Raw genomic sequence first — 27,396 nt, forward strand, 5'->3', positions numbered from 1 at the left:
CACACAAGGGGCACTTGGAAAATATTGTGTTGAATCACAACAGATTCTACCACCGGATCTGAGATGACTTATGTGATTGGGACCCTGGGCAAGTCAGTTCACCTGAAGACTTACTTAGTCCCTGCCTATAAGGTATGTTCCTTGCATAGCGTGTTTATTATGTTTTTTATTCCTCTGACTAGTCTGTTTTACAGATGGCTTGGTTAAAAATAATGAGAACTCACTTTGTAAACTAAAGCTTCTAGAGACACTTAAAGAATGAAAAATCTAAAAAATGGTCTCTAATGTGGTTACTTCTCAAATATGACTATTATTAATAATTTATTGGCTAATAGAACTACATTTTCTCATTATCATTCTTCTGTTTTAGAAGTGGACAATCACAGTTTTAAGCATTCATGTGTGTTTCTATGAGAGACAATAAAGGCACTTAATGAAAGAATAAAATATGCAACCTGCAAACATTTTCACTTTTCCTAAATTGGGTCCTTGAGCAGAAGTAGATTGCCCACCTTTGACATGAAAAGTTTGCTTTGCTTTTCAACTAAAAGAAAACAAAAAGCTGGGAGAGGTGACTTCTGGAAAGAATCCAGGATCTAGATTTTAAAAGATCTTGTTGGTACAACGCCAAGTAGAAATTATGCTCATGTTAAAGGCATATACCTCCTGGACTAATGTTCAAATGACCCATGGTATGAGGAAAGGCTGGGAGAGCAGCTTAACAGCCTCCTCTGTGGAAAGTTTCTGGGGCTTCATTCTTATTGAGATCAGCATGAGCCCATGGTATGATGTGATAGTTAGTATAACGGACAGAGCTGGTATCAGTGTTGGCTTCCTGAGTGTGACTGAAGTGTCCAGAACAAAGGAAACACCACCTGCTCTCCTCTGTCATGGCTGGCCATGTGGAACACTATGCTCCCTACTGGGAGAGCAGGGCTAAACTTGTGGTCATCCGGAGCGGGAGATGATGGGGTAGGGCCAGGGCAATGTGAGATTTGAAGCAATAGGGATGAGCGGCTTAGAAAAGGAAAAGCTGTCTTTGAGCACCATTTCAAATGTTTCAGGAATTGGTAGTTAGACTGATTTTGTATGGTTTCAGAGGGCATGGCTTAGGGCCACAGAGTGAAAATTACAAAGAGACAAATGTCAGGCTTCCAGGAGAGCTGGGTAATAACCTGAGGGAGTCAAAGGAGAATGGGCTGTCCAATGACTGAGGAGCATAGGGGGTTTCTCACCCCTGGAAGGGTTCAGAAGGAGGCCAGCCAATAACCGTGGAGGGGTGGGGGAAGCTAAAATTAGTGAGGATTCTTGTGAGTTTATCAGAGAAACTCTAAGAATCTAGGATCAAGTACATGGGGAAGACATAAAGGAAGCCCCAATATTCTGAGTGTTTAAATCAGGTACTTTGTGGTGAGGTCAGGAGGAAGGATTTCTCAATTTCTCATTAAAGGAGTGACAGGTAGCAGCATGGAGGTGGAAGCAATGCAGTCCATACTGCATCCAGCTCACACCATCCATGAACAAATAAAACTGTGGAAGAGGGAGAAAATAGCTAAATTCATGTGTAACTCTCAGGCTCTCAATTTAGCTATAGGAACTGCTGCTTTTACTAAGGCTAATAGAAATTCCTGCAAGATCAAAGCCTCCTCTCCTTTTTTGGAGAAAGAGAGAAAGAGCAGGAGGAGAAGAGATGAGGGAAAGGAGGACAGATAGGCAGAAAGATGGATGTGAAGTGGTAGAGGAAGGTGAGGGCTCTACTACTTGCAGGTTGTATGTTTAGAAGTGCCAGTGTTCCCCTATGGTGTCTTGGTGCCATGTCACTACAGCCATTAGCAGGCTGCCCTTGAGGGTGAGTGTGGCAGGATGGTGTCATGACAAGAGCAATGGGAAGGAAGTTGGTGACCCTCTATCCCAGACCTATCCCTCACTTAACTTTGGGCTCCTGGGTGAGCCATGGCACCTCTCCAGCTTGGTGTTTCTTTCTGCACAATTCAGAGCTTGACTGGACTACTTGGAAGGTTCTCCCCCACTCCTGGGAGCTCTCTTTTTATTATGAGTGGGCATCAGATCCATGGCCTGGCAGAGCAAGGGACCAGGGGTAGGGATAAGCCATGATTCTTGTCCTGCCACCTTGTTTCCTACAATTCTGGGAAGTTTTGCTGCCTGTTTGGTAGGGACTTCCCAGCTCTGGGGCAAAGGATCTCTGGGAACAGACAAGTTGATGTGATAGAAAGAGAGGAAGGAAAAGGGGAGGAGTAAGGAGAGGGTGAGGCACTTACAGCAGGAGGAGATGGGCACGCTGATGGCCAGGATCACCCAGGCGATGTCCATCTTGCTCAGGCAGATGGTGGCTCTGTGCTGGGGTTTGTCCCCTTCGGCCACATGGGATATATTCCCTGCTGTTCCAGGCTTCCAGGTCCCAGCAGGGACTAGGCGGTTGAGGAAATTTCCTGTGGCTGTGGACACCACTGTGGAGAGAGGACTGGGCACCCTGTTGGTCGTGGTGGGGGTGGTTGTAGCCTCCTCCTTGGCTTGGGAAACAGTGCTTTCTGAGCCCCTGGTGGGGTGGGCTGGGGCCTGCGAGGTTGAAGATGTTCCCTGAGGGGTCCCCTTGGAAGGGGCTGAGACACTGGCATTGAAGGCAGCCTGGGTGGGCCCCGCGGTGGCTGTGAAGACCCCAGAGCTGGTAGATGGAGGTCTGTTGATGCCGGGGGTGACAGTAAGCCAGGAGTCACTGTGGCTGGGGCCATCCTGTGGGTCACCGCGGGGGCGCTGAGAAGGCACTGGGGCAGGTTGTGGACTGGCAGGGGCACCTGAGGCTACTGTGGTGTCCGGCTCCCCTCCTTGGCTGGTGAAGGTGGAACCACCCCCCTGGTCTGCTCTGCTAAGGCCTGGCTTATCCTCTGCAGGCACCAGGGGGGTGGTGGGTGGTGCCCACGAGGTCCTGCTGGGCGCCATGGTTGTGGCCACTGTCTGGGGTTGTGGCAAGGAAGAATAACCCCAGAGTGGGTTCCTGGGAGTGAGGGTGGACAGGTCAGGTTCTATAGACCCTGTAAAGTTGCCTTTGTAGATCTGAAAGATTTTCCCCAGGGGCCGCTTCTGCCCCAGATGTGTGGAGCTCTGATTTCGTCCCCGCTGGCCTTCCTTCCTCCCAGAGTGGCCACTGGGTGCGGGCAGGACAGAGCGTGATGAACTGCTGGTCCCCTTTCGGGAAGAGCCTGGGGGCCTGGGAGGTCTGCGCGTGGTAGCCCGGGTAGGTGCTGTGGTGGGACGGCTGGTGGCTCCTGTTGACTTTGTCAGCAGGATGGTGGCCATAGCTTCCCCCTGGGGATGGCCCTCTGAGTGGGAGGATGTGGTTGCCATGGCAGCAGGAAGGGGCCCTGTGGTTAGGGGGCCTTCAGAATGTGGGGTGGTTGCTGTCACCATGATGGTGGAGACGGTGTTTGTAGGAGGGCGTCCATCTGGATGGGGCGTTGTCATTGCCATGGGAGCTGCAGCCTGTGAGGAGGATCCATCGGGATGGGGGGTCAGTGAGCCCACAGAAGTGGGGGCAGTTGCCATGGAAGAATGTCTGGTAGAGCTGAGGGTTGCTGTCACCATGGTGTCTGGGGTGGTGCCTGAGGGGAGGACCTGAAGAGATTCTCTGGGAGATGGTTCCTGGGTGGCAAATACCAGTGCTTCGGTCAGTGCCAAGATCAGGAGGAAGCCTTGAGAGGAAGACAGAGAGAAGAGGTGAAATACCTGGGGAGTTGCTCAGAGCCTGGACCTTCCTTACCCATGAACCTGTGGTGCTCTGGGAGCTAAAGGGAACACTGGGAGCATTCTGGAGGTCCACACTGCCACCCTGACCCCCAAGAGCAGCTTCTCAGAACAGGCTGGGCTGGGTGTGGGAAAGATTATGGCCTCCGAATGCCTGCTGCCCCTCTGCAGCCAGGGAGTGGTCAAAGCCAGGTTGATCAGAGGGAGGCTGGCAGCTCTGTGTGAGCCAGCCTGAGTCAAATGTGGAAGGCTTCTACGGGCAGAGCTGACCAACTCTTATGCTTTTTCTGAATATTCCATTTATGGACTGGACAAAGGCACAAATTGTCAGACATCTGTTTATTCAGTCCCATTCGCTGGGCAAGTAAGGAGGGTCTCTAACCTCTCCTTGACATTGGAGGACACAAAAATGGACAGAGCAGTCTCTGGTTCTGAGTGAGCTCAAATCAATCCACAAACAATCCTAAAACAAAACAGAGAAATCTCAGTGCCATAGGTCAGTGAGAGGCAGAGGGGGACAGAGGTCCAGTGGGTGACCAGATCTGGTGCCCACATAGCACTTAGCAGAGAGCTGGAAGAGAAGATGCACTCCAAGAACACCAGCTGGTTTTATGGTTGTCATTAATGTTAACTGCTTTTCCTGTGGCGCTCATGTGGCTGAACTCTCTGTGGAAAATCACTGGTGATGCCCAGCCTTTTGAGTAGGAGAACCTCTTTTGAGCATTAAAAGAAAATCATGAATTTCACATGATGATCAGTGTGTATGCTTTTGGTTCATTGAGAAAATGTACAGGAACAAAAACCTAGAAATTTAAAAATACTTCTAAATATATGTGGATTTATTAATCATAATAGCATACAAATAATACATCTCATATAAATGTGAGACATAGGATCTGTTCCTTTACAAATAATACATCTCATATACAAATAATTTACAAATAATACATCTCATATAAATGTGAGACATAGGATCTGTTCAGATTATAAACTGGAAAACTGGCCACTCTGGTACAATACATGGGCTGGGAAGAACTGGTCTCAACAGCTGATGGGTGGCCTGATCGACTTCTAAGGCCTAATTCTGACCTGTGAATTCCACCTTTTTCTTATGAAGCCCTTCCTGGTTACTGTCATGTACTTCCTTCAGCTCTGCTAGCCACCCAGACAATGGTAGAGATCTGTCTGGGATCCTCCCTCCCCCACTAGATTCAAGCACTGCATGGCCAAAGCAGGGATCCTGGCAGTGATTTCTATGTATCTGGGATGATCAGCAAAGCTGCTGACAGGGGAAGGCAGCAGTCCTGGTGAGCTTTCAGAAACAAAGAAGGGGAGATCATCTGGCATGCCTCTGAAACAGGCCCAGGATTACTAGTGAAGCCACCTCTATCTTGGGTGTGGGGTGGAGTCTGAGTGTGGACCAGCTCACCTCGCCTTGCATTTCTAAATTAGTCGGTGGAGGGAGGCCAAGGGACAAAAGATTGAACAGACTGTAGCACTGTTGGTCTCTAGGACCAACAATTTGTCCTAAGCAAACTATTTTTTTTCTAAACTTTCTTTGGTAATCTAAACCACATATTAACAGTAAGCTCTGCTTATTCAAGTCAATCTTAAAACCATTTTCTGAGCATCTGCTCTGGCCCAGTCTTTCATACTTTTTAATCCTCACAATCACTCAATGGGGTAGGAAATTGAGATCTCAGGTAGATTAACAAACGTGTTTAAAGTCCCATCATAGCTGCGGTATATGAAACCGAGCTGTGTCTAAAATGCATGCTTTTCCTGGCCAACCACCACTGATAATGCAGGAGGAGGAAGTTGCTGTGCTGCAATGCTCTGACCGGTTCAGGATTATTCCAACCCCTCTCTTGCAGCCAGATACCACAGGGACAATCCATTCTTAGAGCTGGGAGTCTTAACCTCTGAGGTTTTGAGGGACATTCTCTTACAAGCCTATGTTTTGCTCATGAGTCCCTTAGTTCAGTATAAGTGTTAAAGATTGAACTGTGTGTCCCCCAGATTCATTTGTTGAAGCTCTAACCTCTAGTACCTCAGAATGTCACTGTGTTTGGCAATAGGGCCTTTAAAGAGGTTATTAAGTCAAAATGAGGCCTTTAGGATGGTCCCTAATCTAATCTGACAGGTGTCTTTATTAGAAGAGGAGATGAAGACACAGAGTGATACCAGAGATGCTTGGACACAGAGGAAAGGCCACCTGAGGACACGGTAATAAGGTGGTCATCTTCAAGTCAAAGGGAGAGGTCTCATCAGAAGCCAATCCTGTCAGTAACTCGATCTTGGTCTTCTAGCCTCCAGAACTGTGGGAAAATAACCTTCTGTTGTTTAAGTACCCCCAGCCTGTGGTACTTTGTTATGCCAGCCTGAGCTAAGACAGATGTCTTACATTAGAGATCCCTCAGAAAAAGGAAAGGCAGAGTTGTGTTCAGGTAGAATATTTTGGGAAGTGATTTGAGGGGACGACCATGGCAGTCTGAGATGAGTCAAACAGAGAAAACCAATCTGAGGACAGGTTATGAGTTGATCAAATGTGATCCTCGTGTTTGCTGGGGACCTCTGAGGGGCTGAGTAGACTGCACCTCAAACTTTCTATGTGAGAGGAGCATTCACTTACCCAGCAGTTCTTGATGTGGGAAACAAAGGCAGAAGAAAAATTAAATTTCCTTAGTACTTACAGCCCATTGACAAATCCTTGATACAGGCAGTGACATTTCTCTAGGAACTCGGCTGCCTTGATGTTAATATTTTGCTAAGGGCAAGAGGCAATCTTATCCCAATCCCCCAGGATCCTTTAAGTCTTCTTTAACATATAAAAATTCCTTTGGAAACTTTGTTTCTATCCCCCAAGATACATGTTAGCAATCATCCTTCAAGCATATGGCCCACTGATATACATCTGAAGGGTCTCATGACTGAGTTTTTTCTAAACAGTAATAAACGACCTTTTCCTAACACTGGCTAGCCCCCTTAGGATCTTGGAAACCTTGTCTCCAAAATACCTTGGAGGCTGTGCTGTGTCTGATCCCCTCTAAACTTGAAAGTATATAATGAGTCACCCATCACAACCCCAGTGCAACCAGCTCTTTCTGCCCATGGGTCCTGTCCCCGTGCTTTAATAAAATCACCTTTCACATCAAAGGTGTCTCAAGAATTTTTTCTTGGGGGGCGCCTGGGTGGCTCAGTGGGTTAAAGCCTCTGCCTTCAGCTCAGGTCATGATCCCAGGGTCCTGGGATCGAGCCCTGCATCAGGCCCTCTGCTCAGCGGGGAGCCTGCTTCCTCCTCTCTCTCTGCCTGCTTCTCTGCCTACTTGTGATCTCTGTCTGTCAAATAAATAAATAAAATCTTTAAAAAAAAAAAAGAATTTTTTCTTGGCTGTTGGCTCCAAACCCCACCACTTCCTACATCACTCCCATCTCCACTGGCTCAGGGCTACTTCACTGGTGCTCGTTCCTCTGTATTCCTTTCTTCTGCATGAGGCCCATGGCCAGTATGGCTTAGTCAGAGAAGCCCCAGGCAACGGGCTCTTAGGGTACGCCTGTGCTCAGCTGGTGGCTGCTGCAACAGCTGGAGTTAAAATTAAGGGCCCTTGGCTTCCTGGGCTAGAACATCAGATATGTGAGAGAAAATCAGAGACCAGAGACCAAGGACATGGAAATCTTTCAGCAGCAGCACTAAGGGCAATGCAAAGCTTACAGACCCTGAAAGATCCCAGTGATAGGTGGGAGAGGAGCCACCCGGGCCTCCAGAAGAGCTTTTGCAGCATTCTAGAGGTAGAAGGGTTAACACATTGTAGTCTGTAAAATACTAGGGAAAGAAATGCTCTTGACTTTCTCACCAGGAGCATTCCAGGGGCTAAAATCCTCCTAGCTGGGAAATATATGATTACAATCTTTCTTGCTTTAAGACTTACTGTGTAAATAAATATTTGCCTTTGTTGTCCCCTTCTTCCTTTTTTAAATTAATTCCTTGAAGTTATTTTTCTTTCTAGGAAGACTGTTAAATTACCTCTCAGTCCTTCTTTAGACTTTAGAGTGAAACTTTGTTTGGTACAATGAATGGGTATTGCCATCTGGGTGCCAAGAATTTTCATTTGGAGGATGACATTTAGCTGTCACAGTAAGAGGGGCCCTAGAGGTAACTTAATCAAATTCCCTCATTTCACACAGGGGGCAATGGAAGGAGCAAAGTGACTTGTCCAAAAACACACAGCAGGTTGGGGGCACAGCCTGGACCACGCCCATTATTTCAAAGCAACTTTTCATTTGTATTATAAAAATTGCTACGATGTTGCACTGCACAAACACCTCCTTCAACCTCCGCTGTCATTTTCACTAAGGAAATCAGACATGACTTTACCTCCCCTCTTTGGCATAAAAGGTTAATAACTGAATGAAAGGGCGCATACTGTCACAGTAACTCTGCAAGGCCTTCAACCTGGGCTTCCCCTAACAGATGCAAATTTTCATTCAAGTCCCTTTGTGTTGGCCTGCTACTCTTCTCCCCACAATCTGGGGCTATCGCCTCTTTGCATATAATTTGCATAGATTTGCATAATAGCCTCTGGAGGCTCTAATGCCAAATATGTGAGAGAGACTAAAACTAAAATTTAGCTTGACATGCTTTAAATGTGGAACTGAATTTTAAAGCATCTTGGAAAATGGACAAGTGTAGGGTGTGGAAACCCACAGACTGATGGGTGTCCAGATGTTGTAGGAAGGCCTCCTCCTACCTAAAATTCCAATGTGTACATGATCCCAGGGCCCAAGGAAAGAAAAGGTCCTCCTCCTTCTGTTGATTTGGTTGGCTGCCCACAGTGTATATTGGGCATGATACTTGCATCTGGCAAAGGCAAGGAGGGAGCTGGTGAAAGGAGAAATGGCTAATTTAATGTATGATGTGCTTCCTATATACCATGCACTGCTTGAAGGGCTAAGCCTGTCCTGATATATTTAATTCCCAGAATACCCTGATGAGATAGGTACTATCAGTAACTCATTATTGCAACTGAGGAAAAGCAGCATGGAGAGGTACAGGAACCTGTCTCCTTTCACACAGGTAGGGTATGGTGAGCCGTGATTTGACTTGGCACCTTGGCTTCAGAGTCTACACTCTTAGGGGCACTTGGGTGGCTCAGTTGGTTAAGCATCTTACTCTTGATCCCAAGGTTGTGAATTCAAGCCCTGCACTGGGCTCCACACTGGATGTGGAGCCTCCTAAAAACAAAACAAAACAAAACAACAGAGTCTAGACTCTTAAAACATTTTCACTCACTCCCTTCCCCCACCTACCAGGCTGCTATGCATAGTCAAAAGCAATGATCCACAATCCTTTGAGTACTGATTTTCTATTATTAGTCTTTTGACTTTTCTTCCCTCTTACGTGTTTTCTTTCAGGGCTCTATATGACACATGTGGTGTTCTTTTAATAAGATAATCAATTAACTTTATCCTGTAAGTAACAGGAAACTTGTAGTGCTACAATAAAAGGGCTGGAAATTCTTGTTTTAAGCCTCTGCTCTTCTCCAACCTGACAAATCATGTAGAAAATCATTTAATTTTTGTCTTAAAATTGCTTACACACACACACACACACACACACACACACACACAGAAGACATATTTATTACATAGATAAATTTCCCTTACACTTATAAACAATTCTATCTCATTTTCCTTGTAATTTTGTTATTTTATTTTATTTTTTAAAAAGATTTTACTTATTTATTTGACAGACAGAGATCACAAGTAGGCAGAGAGGCAGGAAGAGAGAGGGGAGGGAAGCAGGCTCCCTGCTGAGCAGGGAGCCCGATGCGGGGCTCCATCCCAGGACCCTGGAATCATGACCCGAGCCGAAGGCAGAGGCTTTAACCCACTGAGCCACCCAGTCACCCCTGTTATTTTATTTTTTAAAAATATTTTAAGTAGGCTCTACGCCCAGTGTGGAGCCCAACACAGGGCTTGAATTCATGACCCTGAAATCAAAACCTGGACTGAGATCAAGAGCTGGATGCTTAACTGGGGCACACCTGGGTGGCTCAGTCAGTTAAGCATCTGCCTTCAGCTCGGGTCATGATCCCCACATCCTGGGATCAAGCCCCACATCGAGCTCCCTGCTCAGTGGAGAGCCTGCTTCTCCCTCTCCCTCTGCGCCTCCCCCTCCCATACTAGTACTCTCTCTCTCTTGCTCTCATTCTATCTCAAATAAATAAAATCTTAAAAAAAAAAAAAAAGAGATGGATGCTTAACGGACTGAGACATCTGGTCACCCCATCATTTTCTTTGTAATTTAAAATGTCTTTATCTTTGGGGCACCTGGGTGGGTCAGTTGTTAAGCATCTGCCTTTGGCTCAGGTCATGATCCCAAGGTCCTGGGATTGAGCCCCGCATCAGGCTCCCTGCTCAGTGGGAAGCCTCCTTCTCCATCTCCCACTCCCCCTGCTTGTGTTCCCTCTCTTGCTGTGTCTCTCTTTGTCAAATAAATAAATAAAATCTTAAAAAAATGTATTTATCTTCTATGTAGAGCTTTCCTCCCCCATTAAACTAGATTTCTACTAGATATTTCCCCCATTGTCGTCAAACCTTATGACAGAATCACAAAATTGGGAGATTGAGTAGTCTTCTGAGCTATCCCCCCATCACCAAGCCCCCAAGCAAGATGGCAGCTCAGCCACTGTCAGTAAATTCAAGGACACCCCTCCCAGAGGTGGGTCCGTTTCCTTCCCCTTGACCTGAGGTAGGCCTTTATGAATTCTGTGAGGAATATAATGGGGCAGAAGTAACATCACATGACTTCCAAGGCCAAGACAGGTTTCTCTTGGGTGTCTTTGGCCCCATATAAGAAGTCCAGTGGCCTTTAGGCCACCACATGGAGAGACTGAGTGGAGGGACCACTTGGAGAGGGAGATAAAGGCCTAAGGAGCCTCGGCTATTCTAACCCCAGCCAGGCATCAGACACAACAGTGAAGTAGCCTCGCTCCAGCCACTGTTGGATTGCAACCACACAAGGATACCAAGTGAGAGTCACCTCACTGAGCTCAGTCAATCCTAACACTTGGGAACAAAATAAATGATTAAGCCACTGTTTTGGGGTAGTTTGTTTTACAGCAACAAATAACTGGAACACTTAGGAATTTAGCTTCTGCATCCAGTGTTTTAAAAACATAAGGAAAGAGTATCCACAGCATATGAAGTCTGACCATCAGAGAGTCTGTTCTCAACATGGGCAGGAACATACCATCTTGCCAGGAAATGGGCTTTTCTAATTTCAAAATTATTATATTTCAGTTGGACGGGATATTAGGATTCTCTGGTATCCAACTCCTTCACTTTATAGATGAGAAGGCTGAGGCCCAACAACTGAAAAACTTACCCTGGGCTACACAGCTATACAGGGTTAGGACTATGAGTGACCCAGGCCAACTCACTGCCCCTCCAATCCCACTAATGCTCCAAACCCACAGTGCTCTCTTTATATCACTGGTCCTGGTATTCTACTGTGTTCCATCCTCTGAACTTCAATGTTTCCTTTTATTTTAAAGATCAAACATGAATTCCTCATCTCTCACAGCATGGTTTCCCTCAGAAATAAATATGCATCATTGCCTTCAGGGTGTGCTGGACAAATGCTTTTATGAGATAAAGTATGCTTATGACCTTGGCTTCTTTATGAAACCAGGGAGTTTAGGGTGCAGATCTTTGCTTTTATTCTCCTTCTAGGCAGTCACACCTGTGGTCTCCAGCCAGCATGACTTGCCTTGTGCTGCTCGGGGAAGTTGTTTGTTTGTTTTTTTTTTAAAGATTTTATTTATTTGTTTATTTGACAGAGAGAGCACAAGCAGGGGGAGCAGCGGGCAGAGGGACAAGGAGAAGCAGGCTCCCTACTGAGCAAGGAGCCCAATGTAGGACTCAATCCCAGGACCCTGAGACCATGACCTGACCCAAAGGCAGACACTTAACTGACTGAGCCACCCAGGTGCTCCCAGAGCACAGTTTCCTAACAAAAACACTACAAACACATGTGAACACACACACACACACACATGCATACACAGCACAGATTCTCTCTTAGGAGCAGGAAACAGGCAAGAACACCCCATTTGCAGTCTGGGCCCTCCTATTATATCCATGCTAACTATATGGTCAAGTTATTTGTCTAAGGTCAAAACAGCTACCATGTGGAAGTACAAGGATTTAAACCAGGTTCTCTGATCCTGGCTGCTTGAGACCTTAGGGACTGAGAGATTTTTGATCCAGGAAAATGTCCTACAGGAACAGAAGAATGAAGTAGAAGACAGGCAATGACATAACAATAATAACAAGAACCGTGACGACCACAATTAAAAAACAAAACTTGTGGGGCACCTCAGTGGCTCAGTCAGTTAATCAACTGCCTTTGGCTCAGGTCATGATCCCTGGGTTCTGGGATCCAGCCCTGCATTGGGCTCCTTGGGTCCACGGGGAGCCTGCTTTTCCCTCTCCCCTGCCTGCTGCTCCCCTGCCTGTATGCTCTCTCTCTTTCTCTCCATCAAATACATAAATTAAATAAAAATTTTAAAAAGATTTTATTTATTTATTTGACAGAAAGGGAGAGACCACAAGCAGACAGAGAGGCAGGCAGAGAGAGGGGGGAAGCAGACTCCCTGCTGAACAGGGAGCCCGATGCAGGGCTCGATCCCAGGACCCTGAGATCATGACCCGAGCCGAAGGCAAGAGGCCTAACCCACTGAGCCACGAGGCATCCCTAAATAAATCTTTAAAAATAATAAGGCTCTCCCCAAAGATAGCAAGACTTAGGGCAACTATGCTGCCTTTTGTCTTCAGCTGTAGATTTTTGCCTTATGCATTCAGCTCCTCTTAGCACAAATATTTTCCACCTAGAATTCCTCCTTGGTCTTGAAGGCCTTGTTAGAGGTCCCTCCGGATGGCTGTAACCTCTACGTCTAACCTATTCCAGCCTTCATGTCTCTGAATGGAAATGGCGAATGTCTTAATTGTTTGAGTATCTGAACTCTAAGCTGCCGGTGGGTAGAGACTGCATCTGGCTCAACGTTATAGCTCCATATCTAGTGCAGCACTGTGGCTACAACAAGTATTCACTGAAGGCTAAGAAGCCTAAATTACTTAATAGTCAGCTGTGTTTGTATTTTCCAAAAATAATCACCACAATACATCCCAACTGACTTACTCTTCCTAAATGGGACTTGGCACTCCTTTTGGAGAGGTGAGGTCTATGTTCTCTTCCCTTGAATCTGGGTGGGGCTGTGACTGTGGCTGACATGAAGCCACATGAGTTCTGAGGCCAGGTCATAAAAGGTGGGTATAGCTTCTTCTTAATTCTTATTCTTCAATGCTTGCTCTTTGAAGCCAGTCACCATGCTGTGAGGTAGCCTGAGTAGCCCACTGAAAAGCCCGTGTGGAAAGGAACTGAGGCCTCTGGCCTTCAGTCCCAGCTTAACTTCTGGGTAACAACCAGCACCAAGTTGCTATCCCTGGGAGTGAGCCATCTTGAAAGTAGATCTCCCAGCCTGAGTCAAGCTACCCTAGTTGAATCTTGATGGAACAGAGACAAGTGATCCCTGCCCAAACTATAGATTTATAAGCAAGATGAATTTTTACATTTGTTTTAAGCCACTAAGTTTTGGGGTGGTTGTTTAGGCATCAAAAGTAACTGGAATACAACCCATTTAGAAGTGAACTTAAAGCTCTTTCAGTGATCATTCTGGATTTAAGCATTAGAGTTGTTTTTTTTTTTTTTTTTTAAGTACAGGAACTCAACAGGCTGATTTTGATTTGGGTTCCTTTAGTTTCCTCCTTTCTTGCTCATACTAAAGGAAAGAGAAACATCTCAATTCTGGGCTCTTTCTACATCTTTCTACAATTTAGGCTACAAGTTTCCCCCAAAGAAGAAAGGAACATGGCATCCTAGGAGTGCCATAGAGCTTCCTGGCACACATGCACTTTGTGGCTTTGGGGACAGGGGGAATATAGCTGGAGGCCAGTGTATGGTGCCCACAGATTGGAGGATATGACCATTTCCTTCAAGGAACTGCTATTCTAGAAGGAAAGAAAATCCTCTAGGACAGGGACACAAAATACACCAAAGACATTCTCTTGAAGACTTTCCCCAAAGATTAAAAGGTTAACTCAGCTGCTGCTGCTTCTTCTTCTTCTTCTTCTTCTTCTTCTTCTTCTTCTTTTTTTTTTTAACATTTTATTTATTTATTTGACACAGAGAAAGAGATCACAAGCAGGCAGGCAGAGAGAGAGGGGAAAGCAGTCTCCCTGCTGAGCAGAGAGCCCAAAGCAGGGCTTGATCCCAGGACCCTGAGATCATCACGTGAGCCGAAGGCAAGGCTTAACCCCCTGAGCCACCCAGGTGCCCCTCAACTCAGCTTCTAATAAGATAACAGGATCATCAATATTCAGGGAATATCTTGTTGACGTCATGGGAAAGAACACAAATGCACTCCTGCTTGTACTCTCCCAAAACTAAAAGGAAAAGGCTAATAAAAAAAAAATGCTCCATGCTTTATAGTGGAGAACCTGACCAACACTACCTGAGCCAGGTGATCAAGGTCAACAATAACAGAGATAAAGTCATGGTGACCATATATGCCCTTCATTTGAAGATGACACTTTACCTCTGCAGTTTTCCTTCCCCTATAAACCCAGGCTAATGATAAGAAAAACAAATGAAAAATCCAAATTAAGGGACAGTCTACAAAGTATCTGACCAATAGTTCTCAAAACTGTCAAGGCCATCAAAAACAAGGGAAGTCTCATAAAGTATCACAGCCAAAAGTTGCCTAAGGAGACATGACCACTAAATGTGATGTGGTATCCTAGATAGGATCCTGAAACAGAAAAAGGACATTAGGGGAAAATGAAGAAAATCTGAATAAAATATGGACTTCAGTTAATAAAATGTACCATTTCATTAATTGTGACAAATGTACTATAGTAATATAAAATGTTACAGAAAACTGAATGTGGGGTATATAGGAATTCTCTCTTGCAACTTTTCTATAAGTTTAAAGCTATTCTAAAATTAAAAAAAAACATTTTTCTTTAAAAGTTCCTAGTGGGTTTTGGAGGGGGATTTAACTGAGGGGAGGTTTGCAGGCAACTTTTCTAGCAACTTGGTATAAGATCATGTGTCCACAGATGAGGGCATGCAGATAGGACAGTGGGTGGAAAGAAAGTCTGAGTCCCACCCTGCCCTAATGGTGGCTTCTGGCTCCTCAGATCTTTCTTAACTTAGTGGGTAGATTCTGATCTAACCTAGCTACTGATATGTTGTGGAGCCTACTTAGAGAAAGAGAAAAGGGAAAAAAAAATCCATGATTATTGCCACATCTTCCTATATTGCCTCTGATTCTCAGCTTTTAAAATATTTGCATTTAGAAACAAAGTGTAGAAGTTGAAGACAAAATGGTCAGAGAAACCAACAGCTTGAACACATAGTTTTAAACCTGTTCAAAATCCAATTGAGGGTTTAGGGTAGATGTCATTCATGTGATAAAAACAGTCACAACTTTCTTGATCTGGGAAGCAGGCTGCATGAAAATCAAAGCTTATTTATCATCACTACAGGGCTACACTGCCCTGCCATTTAACCTTGGGAGCCATATAAAATGTTGGATATGGATACCTCCATCCTCATTCAAAATATCTGTCCATACTCCTTTCCTGCTAGGTGATGATGTATCAATCTCTAAAAATCCAGCTTGACTGTCACCTTGTCTTGACAAGATCAAGGTCCTTCAATATTCCTGGTCAGAAATGATGGCTCCCAGCCCAGGGCTCCCAGGAAACTCTGTTCCCATTCATATTGCGGCTTATCTCTCCACAGAGCCCTTCATTCAAGAGTGTGGGGGGAAGGTATGAGCCTGGGGTTGGGCAGTGGTATTTAGGAACAATTCTGGCTCTGTAACTTCCAAGTTGTGTGACTTCAGGCAAATTAGTTAGCTTTGTTTTCCTCAGCTATACAATAAGAATGATAATGCCTAACTTCAGTTCAGGGTGCTTTCAGAGGTGGTATCGGAGACTTAGAGGTACAGGGCCCCACATGGTACTGGCTAAGTAGATGGCAACTGATGTTTTAGTCTCTCCTACAATTAGGTCACTCCCTGAGGCCATGACCTTCCTGAACATCTGGAGGCCTAGAACTTAGTTCACAATCTGACTCATACAAGGAACACAACAATGTTTTCTGAGTAGGGGAATAAATTAATACTTAACTCCATATATTTAAGTTACTTGCAACTGAATGTTAACAATAAAATTATAGATGTTTATTTCTTTGAAGACAATATCAATGATAGAAAGCGGTAAATAATGTGAGCCCCATGTCGTAGCAATATGATGTATGTGAGTGTGTGCATCTGTGTATTTATCTCATTTTTACTTTGCTTACTTTGGTGATTAACATTAACTAGTTCAAATGAACACAACATTGCATAAGACAGGGTGAGGCAAGAGAAGGCTGAGATGAACCCTACCTCCTACAGATTCTCTTAAGATCAATCCTCTTCCACAATTGTGTCCATCACTGAATGTTTTCCATTCCTAATTACAAAAGCAAATCAGCCTTTATTTCTTTTCAAAGTGCTAAACGGTTGTGTGAGAGTGTATGCCAGGATTTGGGCTTTACAGAGATATGTCTCAGCGTTGGCTTCCTGGTTGAAGGTGTATGTTCTCGGCAGGTTTTGATGAGAACAGTAAGGAAGCAGGACAAATAGGAGAACTTACTGTTGAGGAACAGCTGACAGGGCAGCCCTGTGAAGTCCACGGAGTCTACAAATGCTTGGTTCCTATAATCCCAATAAAATGATTCCCACAGGGCCTAAAGTCCCACAGCTTGGGGTCTGGTCTGGTGGGCTACTCAGCAATCAAAAGAAGACCTTCAGGATTCCTGAGGAATACTTTGGATACGCCTAGGACCTAAGCTCACCAGTATCTGTCTACCATCAGTTTCAAATTCTCAAAAGCAAAAAGGAGAAGAAAAGGCACAAAGTTCTGACCTAATCATGCCTGAGAATTACCTACCTAAAAAGAGCACAGAATATTACGCAGCCATCAAAAAATTGAAATCTTGCCATTTGCAGCAACATGGATGGAACTAGAGGGTATTATGCTAAGTGAGATAAGTTAATCAGAGAAAGACAATTATCATATGATCTTACTGATATGAGGGATTTGAGACACAAGACAGAGGATCATAGGGGAAGGGAGGGAAAAATGAAACAAGAGGGAGATAAACCAGAGAGGGAGATAAACCACAGAAGACTCTTAATCTCAGGAAACAAACTGAGGGTTGTTGGAGTAGAGGGGGGTGGGAGGGTTGGGGTGGCTGGGTGATAGACACTGGGGAAGTTATGTGCTATGGTGAGCACTGCAAACAGTGTTAAGACTGATGAATCACAGACCTGTACCCCTGAAACAAATACATTATATGTTAATAAAAAAAATTTAAAAAAAAGAGCACTGGGGCTTTTGACCTGACATCCTCCTACACTTGCTGACAGTCTGAAGCATTATCTCTCAGCACCCACTCCTCCTCACAGAAGAGCTTATTGCTTACTGAGACGAGAAAAAGAGGCTAGCAGGGACAGTGGCAAGTCTGGGAGCAAGGAGGTGGGCTGAGTGGAGAGGCTGACGTCAAAGAAGGGTGTCTGTTCTCTCTGGCAGACCAGCTTGCAGGCTCCTGAGCCCCCGCGGCTTCTCCATGAGCACTGTGCAAAGCTGCTTGGTATTCTCCCCTGGTTCCCTGATGGGGCTGGGCGCAGACTGTCTGGTACAGCTCTCATCAGTTGCCAAAGGTTCACTGCCTGTTCCAGTTTGCCTGGAACAAAACGGCTCAAGCAACACAGCTGTGCATCCTTGTGAAATTGCCCAATTTCCCATTTCAAGGCAGGATGCCCATACTCCAAGGTATAATTTAGGTTTTGGGCATGAGCTAGATTTCCACAATTGAATTCTAAAAGTCAGCCCTCCAGGCTGTGCATGGTTGGGGATTAAAGCTCTCCTCCCTATTCATCTTTCTTTCTCCCCAATATTGATACTGATATCTATTCACTAATTCTAGATTTTTTTTTTTTTTTTGAGAAATTGCCTGCACCTGGCCCATGCCAGCTTCCCACCACTACTGGTACACATCAGTCTACACAGCTGACCCAGCCTGGGCTCAAGATGGGCTCTCTTGGTCCCTCAACCCTCAGTGGGACAGATGGCTCCAGGGCTCAGGGACATGCTTAGGGAGATGGGAAGGAGGGCTGCCCCTCCCAGGTCATACCCTGCTTGAGCAGGCAGCCCTCCAGAACTGCTAAAAACCCACTGGCAGTTTTTTTTTTTTAAGATTTTATTTATTTATTTGACAGAAATCACAAATAGGCAGAGAGGCAGGCAGAGAGAGAGAGGAGGAAGCAGGCTCCCCACTGAGCAGGGAGCCCGATGTGGGGCTCGATCCCAGGACCCTGGGATCATGACCCGAGCTGAAGGCAGAGGCTTTAACCCACTAAGCCACCCAGGCACCCCTCACTAATTCTAGATTTCTACTTATTGATTACCTCCTATGTGCTAGGTACTCTACTAGGTGATTTTTATATATTATCTTATTCAGTCATTATAAAACCCTATGAGGGAGAAAAAACCAAATCTGAATCCATGTGATTACAAAGTGCCCACCCTCCACCTCTTTAATATTCCTCTTTGGAGTATAAATCCATGGGTGTAGGTACCCAAATAATTCAATGTGGACTTGGGGGTAGCTTTCTGGAGGAAAAACTAATAAAATTTTTTCTTATCCATGTCAAACTAAGGAGATAAGAACAACACACACAGAACAAGGAGGAAACAATGCAAGATGGTCTGTAATTCAAAACTATGTGGGATGTAACAGATTTCACGTGCAGTAGCTTGGCAGGGAACCCATGAAAGCCAGAGGAACCCAGGAAGGCTTCCTGGAAGAGGAAGAATCTGCATCCCCTTACTACCATTCCAGCGTTCATTCATTTCTTCATTCATATATTCAACAAACATTTATTGAGGGCTAAGCTGACTGTGACTTTGTGTTTCCCAAACTGGCATCCTGTCTCCCATGATCATCTCCATCATGGGGATGGCTGCTATTACCTCATTCCCCATCATGGGTACTAAAATGCATATTTGCAGAGAAAATTCTGGTAAATTCCGAAAAGGATTTTTTTCAGAATTTATCCATGAGTAGAAAACACTTTAGCACTTTATATTTTACACTGTACTAATGTTCAGAATCAGAACACACATTTATTAAGTATCTAATTATGTTTTCAGGGATTTTTATTCCTACAAACCCATTTGATACTCATATTTTATAAGAGGTGGGTCTCATTCCCTAAAACCAAGGTTCAGAGAGGTTAAAAGATTTATTCAAGGTCACACATTCAATGGGGAGCCTAGATGAATACATAGCATAGTTTAAATCCTGCCTCTGACTTGAACCCAAGATAATAAGATTAGGATAGAAACTGAAGCACATTGCTGAAAGATTCTAATCCCAGACTAAGCCTGGGGTGGTATAGGGACCACCACCACAGCCCAGCTTCAGAATGTTGTCTTTTGTAAATACCCTTCTCAGTAGCAAAAGGTAACTGCCCTTATCTCCTAAGCATGGGGAGGAGGGAAGGTAGTTCCTTGCCCCAAATTTGGTTAGCTGTTCTCCCCTTACTTTAGCCACAGCTCCCACAACTTAGGTATTAAAGCACATAGGTAAGTGATGTCCCTCCACCCAAATGTGATGCAAATTCCTTCTAGAATCTAGAACACACTGTTTTAAAACCTACAGACCCAGGAATAGGACACTTTATAATAAAGGGTGCTTAAGTTTTCTCCTCCACTTCTCTCTTCTCTTTCCTGGAGAAATATGGGAAGAAAACAAATACTAGAACTAGGTATAAATTCACACACTAGTTGTATGACCTTGTATCAATTTCCCAGGTAAGCTGGCTATGTTGGGATCCTGTCTGATACTTTCCATTCACCATCATATTCTCTCATTGGTTTTTTAGATTTTGCACCTAGCGGACAATGTAGCCTGACATCTAGATTCCTCTTTCCACTCCCAACAAGGAGGCTCTTATTCTATAGATAGTAGGAGCATTGGCAGTTGATGTCACATAGCTGAGTTCTTCTTCAGGAATTGCTCTCAGTTGAAGAGAGCTGCCTTGCTCAAGGTTATACCCCATTCCTAAAAAGCTTGGTTCCAAAGACTGGTTCCTGTGGGTAAATGGATTGATCGCCTTGCCTCAATTTGGGAGAACTGTAAAGGGCCGCTCCAGCTCTGGAGTTCCCCATAGGGTTGGCTGAGGTCTTTGGTGTGACTGCATCACAGGCCAACTTCTTCCCCTGCCCAGTCCTGCTTCTTTTACTCTACTGAAAGTGTTGATTCTGGGAACACTTCCAAAAAATGTCCTACATGCAGATTTGTAGCTCATAGTCTGCTTTCTGGGAACCATATCTGCAACATACAGTATATAATCAGTGCTGATGAAGAAGAGGAGGATGATCTCCCCTCTTGTCATTCCTTTCCTATGTATTACTCATATATTACCCATTATTTTGAGTGTCTTATCCAAATATTCCTTCTATATCATTTAATTTCCCCTTAAAGATTCACCACTTTGGGATAGCCTCTCTCAGTGTACCCCTTTCCTGGTTCTAGTCATCTTAACCATGAATGCCATGCTAACTAATAATACTTCAGACATATTCTTGTCATTGTGTACCTCTCACCTCTTTCCATTAGCCTGGAAGCTCCTTGAGAATAGACATCTTCAAATTTAATTTAAAAATATTCCTCTCGCTGGGGCGCCTGGGTGGCTCAGTGGGTTAAAGCCTCTGCCTTCGGCTCAGGTCATGATTCCAGGGTCCTGGGATCGAGCCCCACATCGGGCTCTCTGCTCCATGGAGAGCCTGCTTTCTCCTCTCTCTCTGCCTGCCTCTTTGCCTGCTTGTGATCTCTGTCTGTCAAATAAATAAATAAAAAATCTTTTAAAAAAAAATATTCCTCTCGGGTGCCTGGGTGGCTCAGTGGGTTAAGCCTCTGCCTTCAGCTCAGGTCATGATCCCAGGGTCCTGGGATTGAGCCCCGCATTGGGCTCTCTGCTCAGCAGGGAGCCTGCCTGCTTCCCTCTTTCTCTCTGCCTGCCTCTCTGCCTACTTGTGATCTCTGTCTGTCAAATAAATAAATGAAATCTTTAAAAAAAAAATTCCTCTCACTCAGATTTGAGGAGGAGAAGATGGTGACAGAGTAGGAGGACCAAGGCTCCTTTCATCCTAGGAACACAACTAGATAACTATCACATCATCCTAAAGACCCCAGAAATTGGCCTGAAGATTGAAAAAATAAACTCTCCAACTAAAGGGAGAGAAGAGGCCTCACCGAAGAAGGTAGAAAGTGTGGAGCTGTAGTCTAGGGAAGAAATGGATTGTATGTACTGCAGAGGGGAGGGAGCTGTGGTTGAGAAGGATAAGAGAGAGAGAGAGGTATACACAGGGGAATGCAAAGGAGAGTGTTTCCCCAAAGTCACTGGCTTGGGAAAAGGGAGGGACTGAATTTTGTGAGTCTTTGCAACCATCAGGGCTTAAATCTTTTTAAATTTTAAAGGTCAGTGGGCTTGGCTAGGAAAGAGCCCAGAGGGTCTTGCTCCTCTGTCTTGTTCCTAGAGAGAAGGCAGGCAAACAACATGGGGCCAGGCAGTGTGGAAGCAGTGATCTGAAGAATGTCTGGGGCACACAGTGGGGAGATGATTCATTTGTTCCCCTCAGAGAGTATTCCTGGGAGGCAGTGTTCAGAGAGATACCTCTCCAGGAACAAGGGAGATAGATGGTCAGCATCATTTCCCTCCCCTGCACCTCAGCATAAACACAGAACCACCTGCAGGAGGCAGCAAAGTGCCAACCCTGGCTGCCTAACCTGCTTACACCAAGCCCCACTCCCCTGTGCTCTGGTGGGGCTGCCCTTTTACAGTCAAGCTTATTTATTTCAGACCCAGAGTGGCAGGCCTCTCCCCTAGAAGACCAGCACAAACCCCTCTTCATACTACATTTCCCAGCCAAAGAGTTAGTTCTATGGAACCTTAGCTCTGGTGGAGTTGGTGTCAGGTCTCATTTCATAAGCAGACCATAGCATACTTAGTTAAAACTCACCACATTCAGGCCAGGGACCAAACACTGCCCACAGCAGGCAAGGAGAGTCTGCATGTAACTCTCCTGAAGAATAGAGCAGCCAAAACACATCAGCAGAGTGCACGCAGTATATACCAGAGGTACTCCTTGAAGCACCAGGCCTTAGGCACTACATGACCTCTTCTTCAGAAGGCCATTACTTTCAGTAATAGGAGACATAACTTCTATCACACAGAAAATGGCATAGACATAGACAAAATGCCAAGAAAGAAGAATTTATTGCAAATGAAAGAACAATATGAGGCCATGGCCAGAGATCTAAACAGAACAGAGATAAGTAATATGCCTGATGGATAATTTATTTTTTATTTTTATTTGTTACAGATTGTATTTATTTATTTGAGAGAGAGAGAGAGCACACACACGTGTGGGTGGGGAGGTAGGGGCAGAGGGAGAAGCAGGCTCTCTACTGAATAGTGAGCTGGATATGGGGATCAATCATGACCTGAGCCGAAGGCAGATGCTTAACTGACTGAGCCACCCAGGCACCCTCCTTAATGGGGAATTTAAAGCTACAATCATAAAGATACTCACTGGGCTTGAGAAAGAATAGAAGACATTAGTGAAACCCTTACCACAGAGATAAAAGAGTTAAAAAAGAATGAATCAGAGAGGATGAATGCAATAAATGAGATTGGAAACAAGCTTGATGTAATGAACAGCGGGTTAGAAGCAGCACAGGAATGAATTAGTGACCTAGAACACAAAATAATGGAAAATAATGAAGCCAAACAAAAGAGAGAAAGAATGATGCAACATGATAATAGATTTAGGGAACTCAGTGACTCCATCAAACGTAGTAACATTTGTATTATAGGAGTCCCAGAAGAAGAAGAGAGAAAAGGGGGCAGAAAATTTATTTCAGGAAATAACAGCAATAAACTCCCCTAATCTGGAGAAGGAAACAGATATTCAGATCCAGAAGGCACAGAGAACTCCCAACAAAATCAACAAAAGCAGGCCAACACCAAGACATACTGTAATTAAATTTGCAAAACAATGATAAAGAAAATATCTTAAAAGCAGCAAGACAAAAAAGTCCTTAACTTACAAGGGAGAACCCATGAAGGTAGCTGGAGATTTTAACAGAAATTGAGAAGAAGAAAAAAAAAAGAAACTTGGCAAGCCAGAAGAAGTGGCATGATATATTCAAAGTACTGACTGGGAAAAATCTGCAGCCAGGAATACTTTACCCAGCAAGGCTATCATTCAGAATAGGAGAGATAAGAAGGAGTTTTTCAGATAAACAAAACTAAAGGAGTTCACGACCACTAAATCAGCCCTGCAGGAAATATTAAAGGATACTTTTGAACGCAAAGGAGAGACCGAAAGTGACAAAGACAAGAAAGGAATTGGAGACATCTCCAGCAACAATGACAAAACAAGTAATAAAATGACAATAAATACATATCTATCAATAATTACTCTAAATGTATAAATAAATAAATAAATAAATAAATAAAAAGACAAAGGGTTTCAGAAAGGATATAAAAAGAAGACCCATCTTTATGTTGCATGTAACAGACTCATTTTAGATCTAAAGACACCTATAGATTGAAATTGAGTGCTGGAGAAACGTTTTTCATGCATATGGATGTCAAAAGAAAGCTGGAGTAGCAATACTTATATCAGAAAAACTAGACTTTTCTGTTCTTGTATTGTTTTGATCCTGCCTCAGTATCAACTAATTTAACTTTCATTCTTGTTATTGGTTTAAGATTTCCTCTTTTTTTTTTGGATTCTAGATTCATGATTCAATCTTGGTAACGTGTGTTTTTAAGAATTATGTTTTTTTCCCTAAGTTATCTGATTTGTTAGTATATACTTTTTATAGTAACCTGTTATCACACTATGTATTTATGTGATTATCTGTTGTATTGTTTTCTCTTTCATTTTTCATTTTGGTTTTTGGTCTTCTCTTGTTTTTTCTTCATTAATGTAGTTAAAACATTGCCAATTTTATTTATTTATTTGGAAAAACTGGTCATTATTTTCAGTGTTATTTTATTATTCATTCTGATCTCTATTTTATTTATTTCTGATTTTTCCTTATTTCCTTTCTCCACTAAATTTCAGCTAAAAAATTTTTTTAAAATTTCAGCTAAGTTTCTTCTTTTTCTAGTTTCTTGTGTTGTAACGTTGATTATTTGACTTTTTTTTTCTTAATACAAACATGTATAGCATGAATTTCACTCTAACTGCTTTTGCTGCATCCCATAGGTTTTAGAATGTTGTGTTTTCTCTTTCTTTTGTTTTGAGACATACTTTGATTTGACTTTTGATTTATTTGGTCCATTGTTTGTGTAGTAGTGTGTTAAGATTTATATATTAACTATTTAATATTTTCATTGTCGATTTTCCAGCTTTGTTTTATTGTTCGTCTTTAGTTTTATACCATTGTGACTGGAAAATACTTGGTATGATTCTAGTCTTCTTAAATTTGTAATATTTGTTATGATTCTTCTTATGTGATATTTTATAAAAGATTTTATTTATTTATTTGACAGAGAGCACATGCTTATAAACAGTGAGAGTGTCAGGCAGTAGGAGAGGGAGAAGCAGTCTCCCCACTGAGCAGGGGAGTTTGGGATCACGGCCTGGGAGCAGAACCCTGGGATCATGACCTGAGCTGAAGGCAGATGCTTAACCGACTGAGCCACCCAGGTGCCCTGCTTTTTATGTGATTTAAACAGGGTAGTCTTCTGTGTGTACATGAAGAAAATGTGTATTTTATTTTGCTTGGATGGAATGTAATATATATACCTTTTAGAACCATGTATTCTGAAGTATGTTTCAAGTAAAAATGTTTCTGTTGAAAAACAAACAAAAAACCTTAACTGAGGGTACTCATCTAAAATAAAGCATATCAGAGGGAAGGTGGGAGAGGAATGGGTGAAATAGGTGAAGGGGATTAAAATTACATTTATCATGATGATCACTGAGTAATGATATATAGAATTATTGAATCACTATATTGTACACCTGAAATGAATCTAACACTGTATGTTAACTATGCTGGAAGTAAAATAAAAAACTTAATAAACCCAAAAAAATATTCCTCTTACCAATCATACACACTGATGATTGAAGGCACCTAATCCTGTTGGCTGAACATTTGACAAATTCCTTGTCACCCCCTTATCTTCCTCTCTCACTCATTTAATTAATTTAGCACATATTTACTGGGTATCCTATCTGAGCTAATAGTTGTTTATGCTATGGGAATATGCAACGAAATAATGTTTCTTCCCTATCCTCCAAGGAATTGCGGTTGAATGGGAAGGCCCTGAGTAATGAGGCTGACCCTGAAGCCAGACTGCCAAGATTCAAACCCCTTATCCCCATGTTCTAGCCCAGTGACCTTGGGTAAATCACTTAAGCTCTCTGTGCCTTAATTTCCTCATCTATAAAATGAGGTTAATAACACTGTCTCATAGGATTACTGTGAGGGTTAAATGAGTTAATATATAAAGCGTTTATAACACTGTCTAGAACACAGTACTACATCTAAGTCTGCACTCCTCAATATGGTAGCTATTAGCCACATGTGGCTATTGAGCATTCCAAATGTGGGTAGTTCAAACTGAAATGTTCAGGAAGTATGAAATACATAACTAATTTTGAAGGTTTACAAAAAAATGTAGGATGTCTCAGTAATAATTTTTCGTATTGATGATGTGTTGAAATAATATTTGGATATATTTGGTTAAACAAAATGTCATTAAAATTAATTTTACCTTGTTATTAATGTATCTGCTACACAATTTAAAATGATATATGTGGCTCATATTTATTTCAATTGGACAGTGCTAAATCTTTGCTATGCAAATAATAATGAAAATCAGAAGATAACAAATATGGTAGAGGTATATGAACTATTAGAAGAACTACTCTACGTGTGTACCACCAGTTCCATCAGTATCAACTAGAAACCTGTTAGAAATATTAACTATTAGTTTCCTATTCTAGACTGAATCAGAAACCAATTATCAGGGAACAGACTATGCTATTGGGGTGTGTGTGTGTGTGTGTGTGTGTGTGTGTGTGTGTGTTTTAATCACTTCCTTGTGATTCCAATCTCACCAAATTTGATAGATGCTGCTAAGGGAGTGCAGAGGGACTGGTAACTAGATCTGTTGGAGGAGTAGGCCACATCATCCACATGAGTTACAGAAAAGAGGTAGGGCAGGGGAGGCCATGCAGGAAAGGGTCCAGGCATTCAGTAAGTTCCAAATACAAACAATCAGGTAGCCTACAGCAGTGCTCCATCCCACTCTGCTTGGCAACTACAGTTGTGGTTTTTTTCCGGCAACAGTGCCTTCTGGACTGACTGGATCTGTTATCTTCTATAACTGTTTAGTCCAAAGTGAGCCAAGAACAAAGGGAATCTAAACTTTCTGCCTTCGGTGAGATTAATTTGCATTTGTAAAACACAACCTCAAAAGGTATGTTATTCCTAGTGTTGTGCTCATACCAGGTGGATGTGGAGCCAATTGGGCAGCCTAGGTTAAGAAACAGAGTGCAAGAGAGCAATTGGAATAGCTCAGGAGCTAGCCCATAACAAGTGGGTCAGCTTGTAAATAGAACCACTTTTTGAGAACATCATAAGCCAGGGGAGGATTAGGAGCAGTTGTAGGGATCTTTTCCCATTAAAACTGTTCTATACTAACTTCATAATTTTGCACTTTGGATTTACGGTCTTTATTTTCTCTTGGGTCTCTTACCAAATGAATGTCTTTCAACTGATGAAGTCAAATTCTGTCCTTGGTCTTCAATGGGGCTATACAGAGGGACACAAGTCCAGAGAAATCTATACATTGTGATGTGGGTATGACACACTGTGAGTTAAAGGACTTAGTAAGCTCATGCTGCATTTCTTTTCCAGGGGGAGAGGAGAGCTGGGGACAAGGGGCTCCATGGACATCCTCACCATCTCTTCACCACAGAGGAGGCTCCTGTCTTTGCTTCCTGTTCCCCAGGTTTAATTTTATTTACAGCTTGTGTGTTCAGCCCTCTCTGCTCACAATCATGATATCGCCTTCCCTCACTGGGAATTATGCTGTAGAAGTTTTAGGCCAACACAAGGTTTCCACTAAATGATTTCCTGGAAGTGATAGTGTGTCTATGGCTGTTACCCACCAAAGGAAGAGCAAGCATCAGAGCAACAGTAGTGATCGTTGCCTCAGGTTTACTGGCAATTATGCTAATAATAATACATGATAGTAGTAACAGTGGTGGTAGCAGTATGAATGGTCAAAAAGATATCATTTATCTGGTCCTACATGTTTCAGGTACTGTGTGACATACTCTCCTACTCCGCCAGATTATATTTCTCAAACAAGACTGCCCCCAAAATATCTCATCCCACAGGTTCTTTTTTTTTTTTTTAAGATT

At 43.4% G+C, this 27,396-nt stretch overlaps 1 protein-coding gene across 2 annotated transcripts in view; it reads right to left on the bottom strand.

The window, feature by feature from the left end:
• TMEM108 (transmembrane protein 108) overlaps nucleotides 1-27,396 on the bottom strand; it is a gene marked incomplete at both ends in the record, with an annotated part of 160,058 nt that overhangs the window by 11,138 nt on the left and 121,524 nt on the right. Inside the window, one exon of one of the 2 annotated variants that reach the window (XM_080817712.1) lies at nucleotides 2,280-3,707. The exons of the other annotated variant lie outside the window; for it this stretch is intronic. Within the exon in view, the coding sequence (XP_080673838.1) occupies nucleotides 2,280-3,707 (1,428 nt within the window). The remainder of the gene's footprint in view (nucleotides 1-2,279; nucleotides 3,708-27,396) is intronic. 2 annotated transcript variants of the gene reach the window in all.

Source organism: Martes martes (genome assembly GCF_963455335.1).
Source record: "Martes martes genome assembly, chromosome: 1".
Taxonomy (NCBI): Eukaryota; Metazoa; Chordata; class Mammalia; order Carnivora; family Mustelidae; genus Martes; species Martes martes.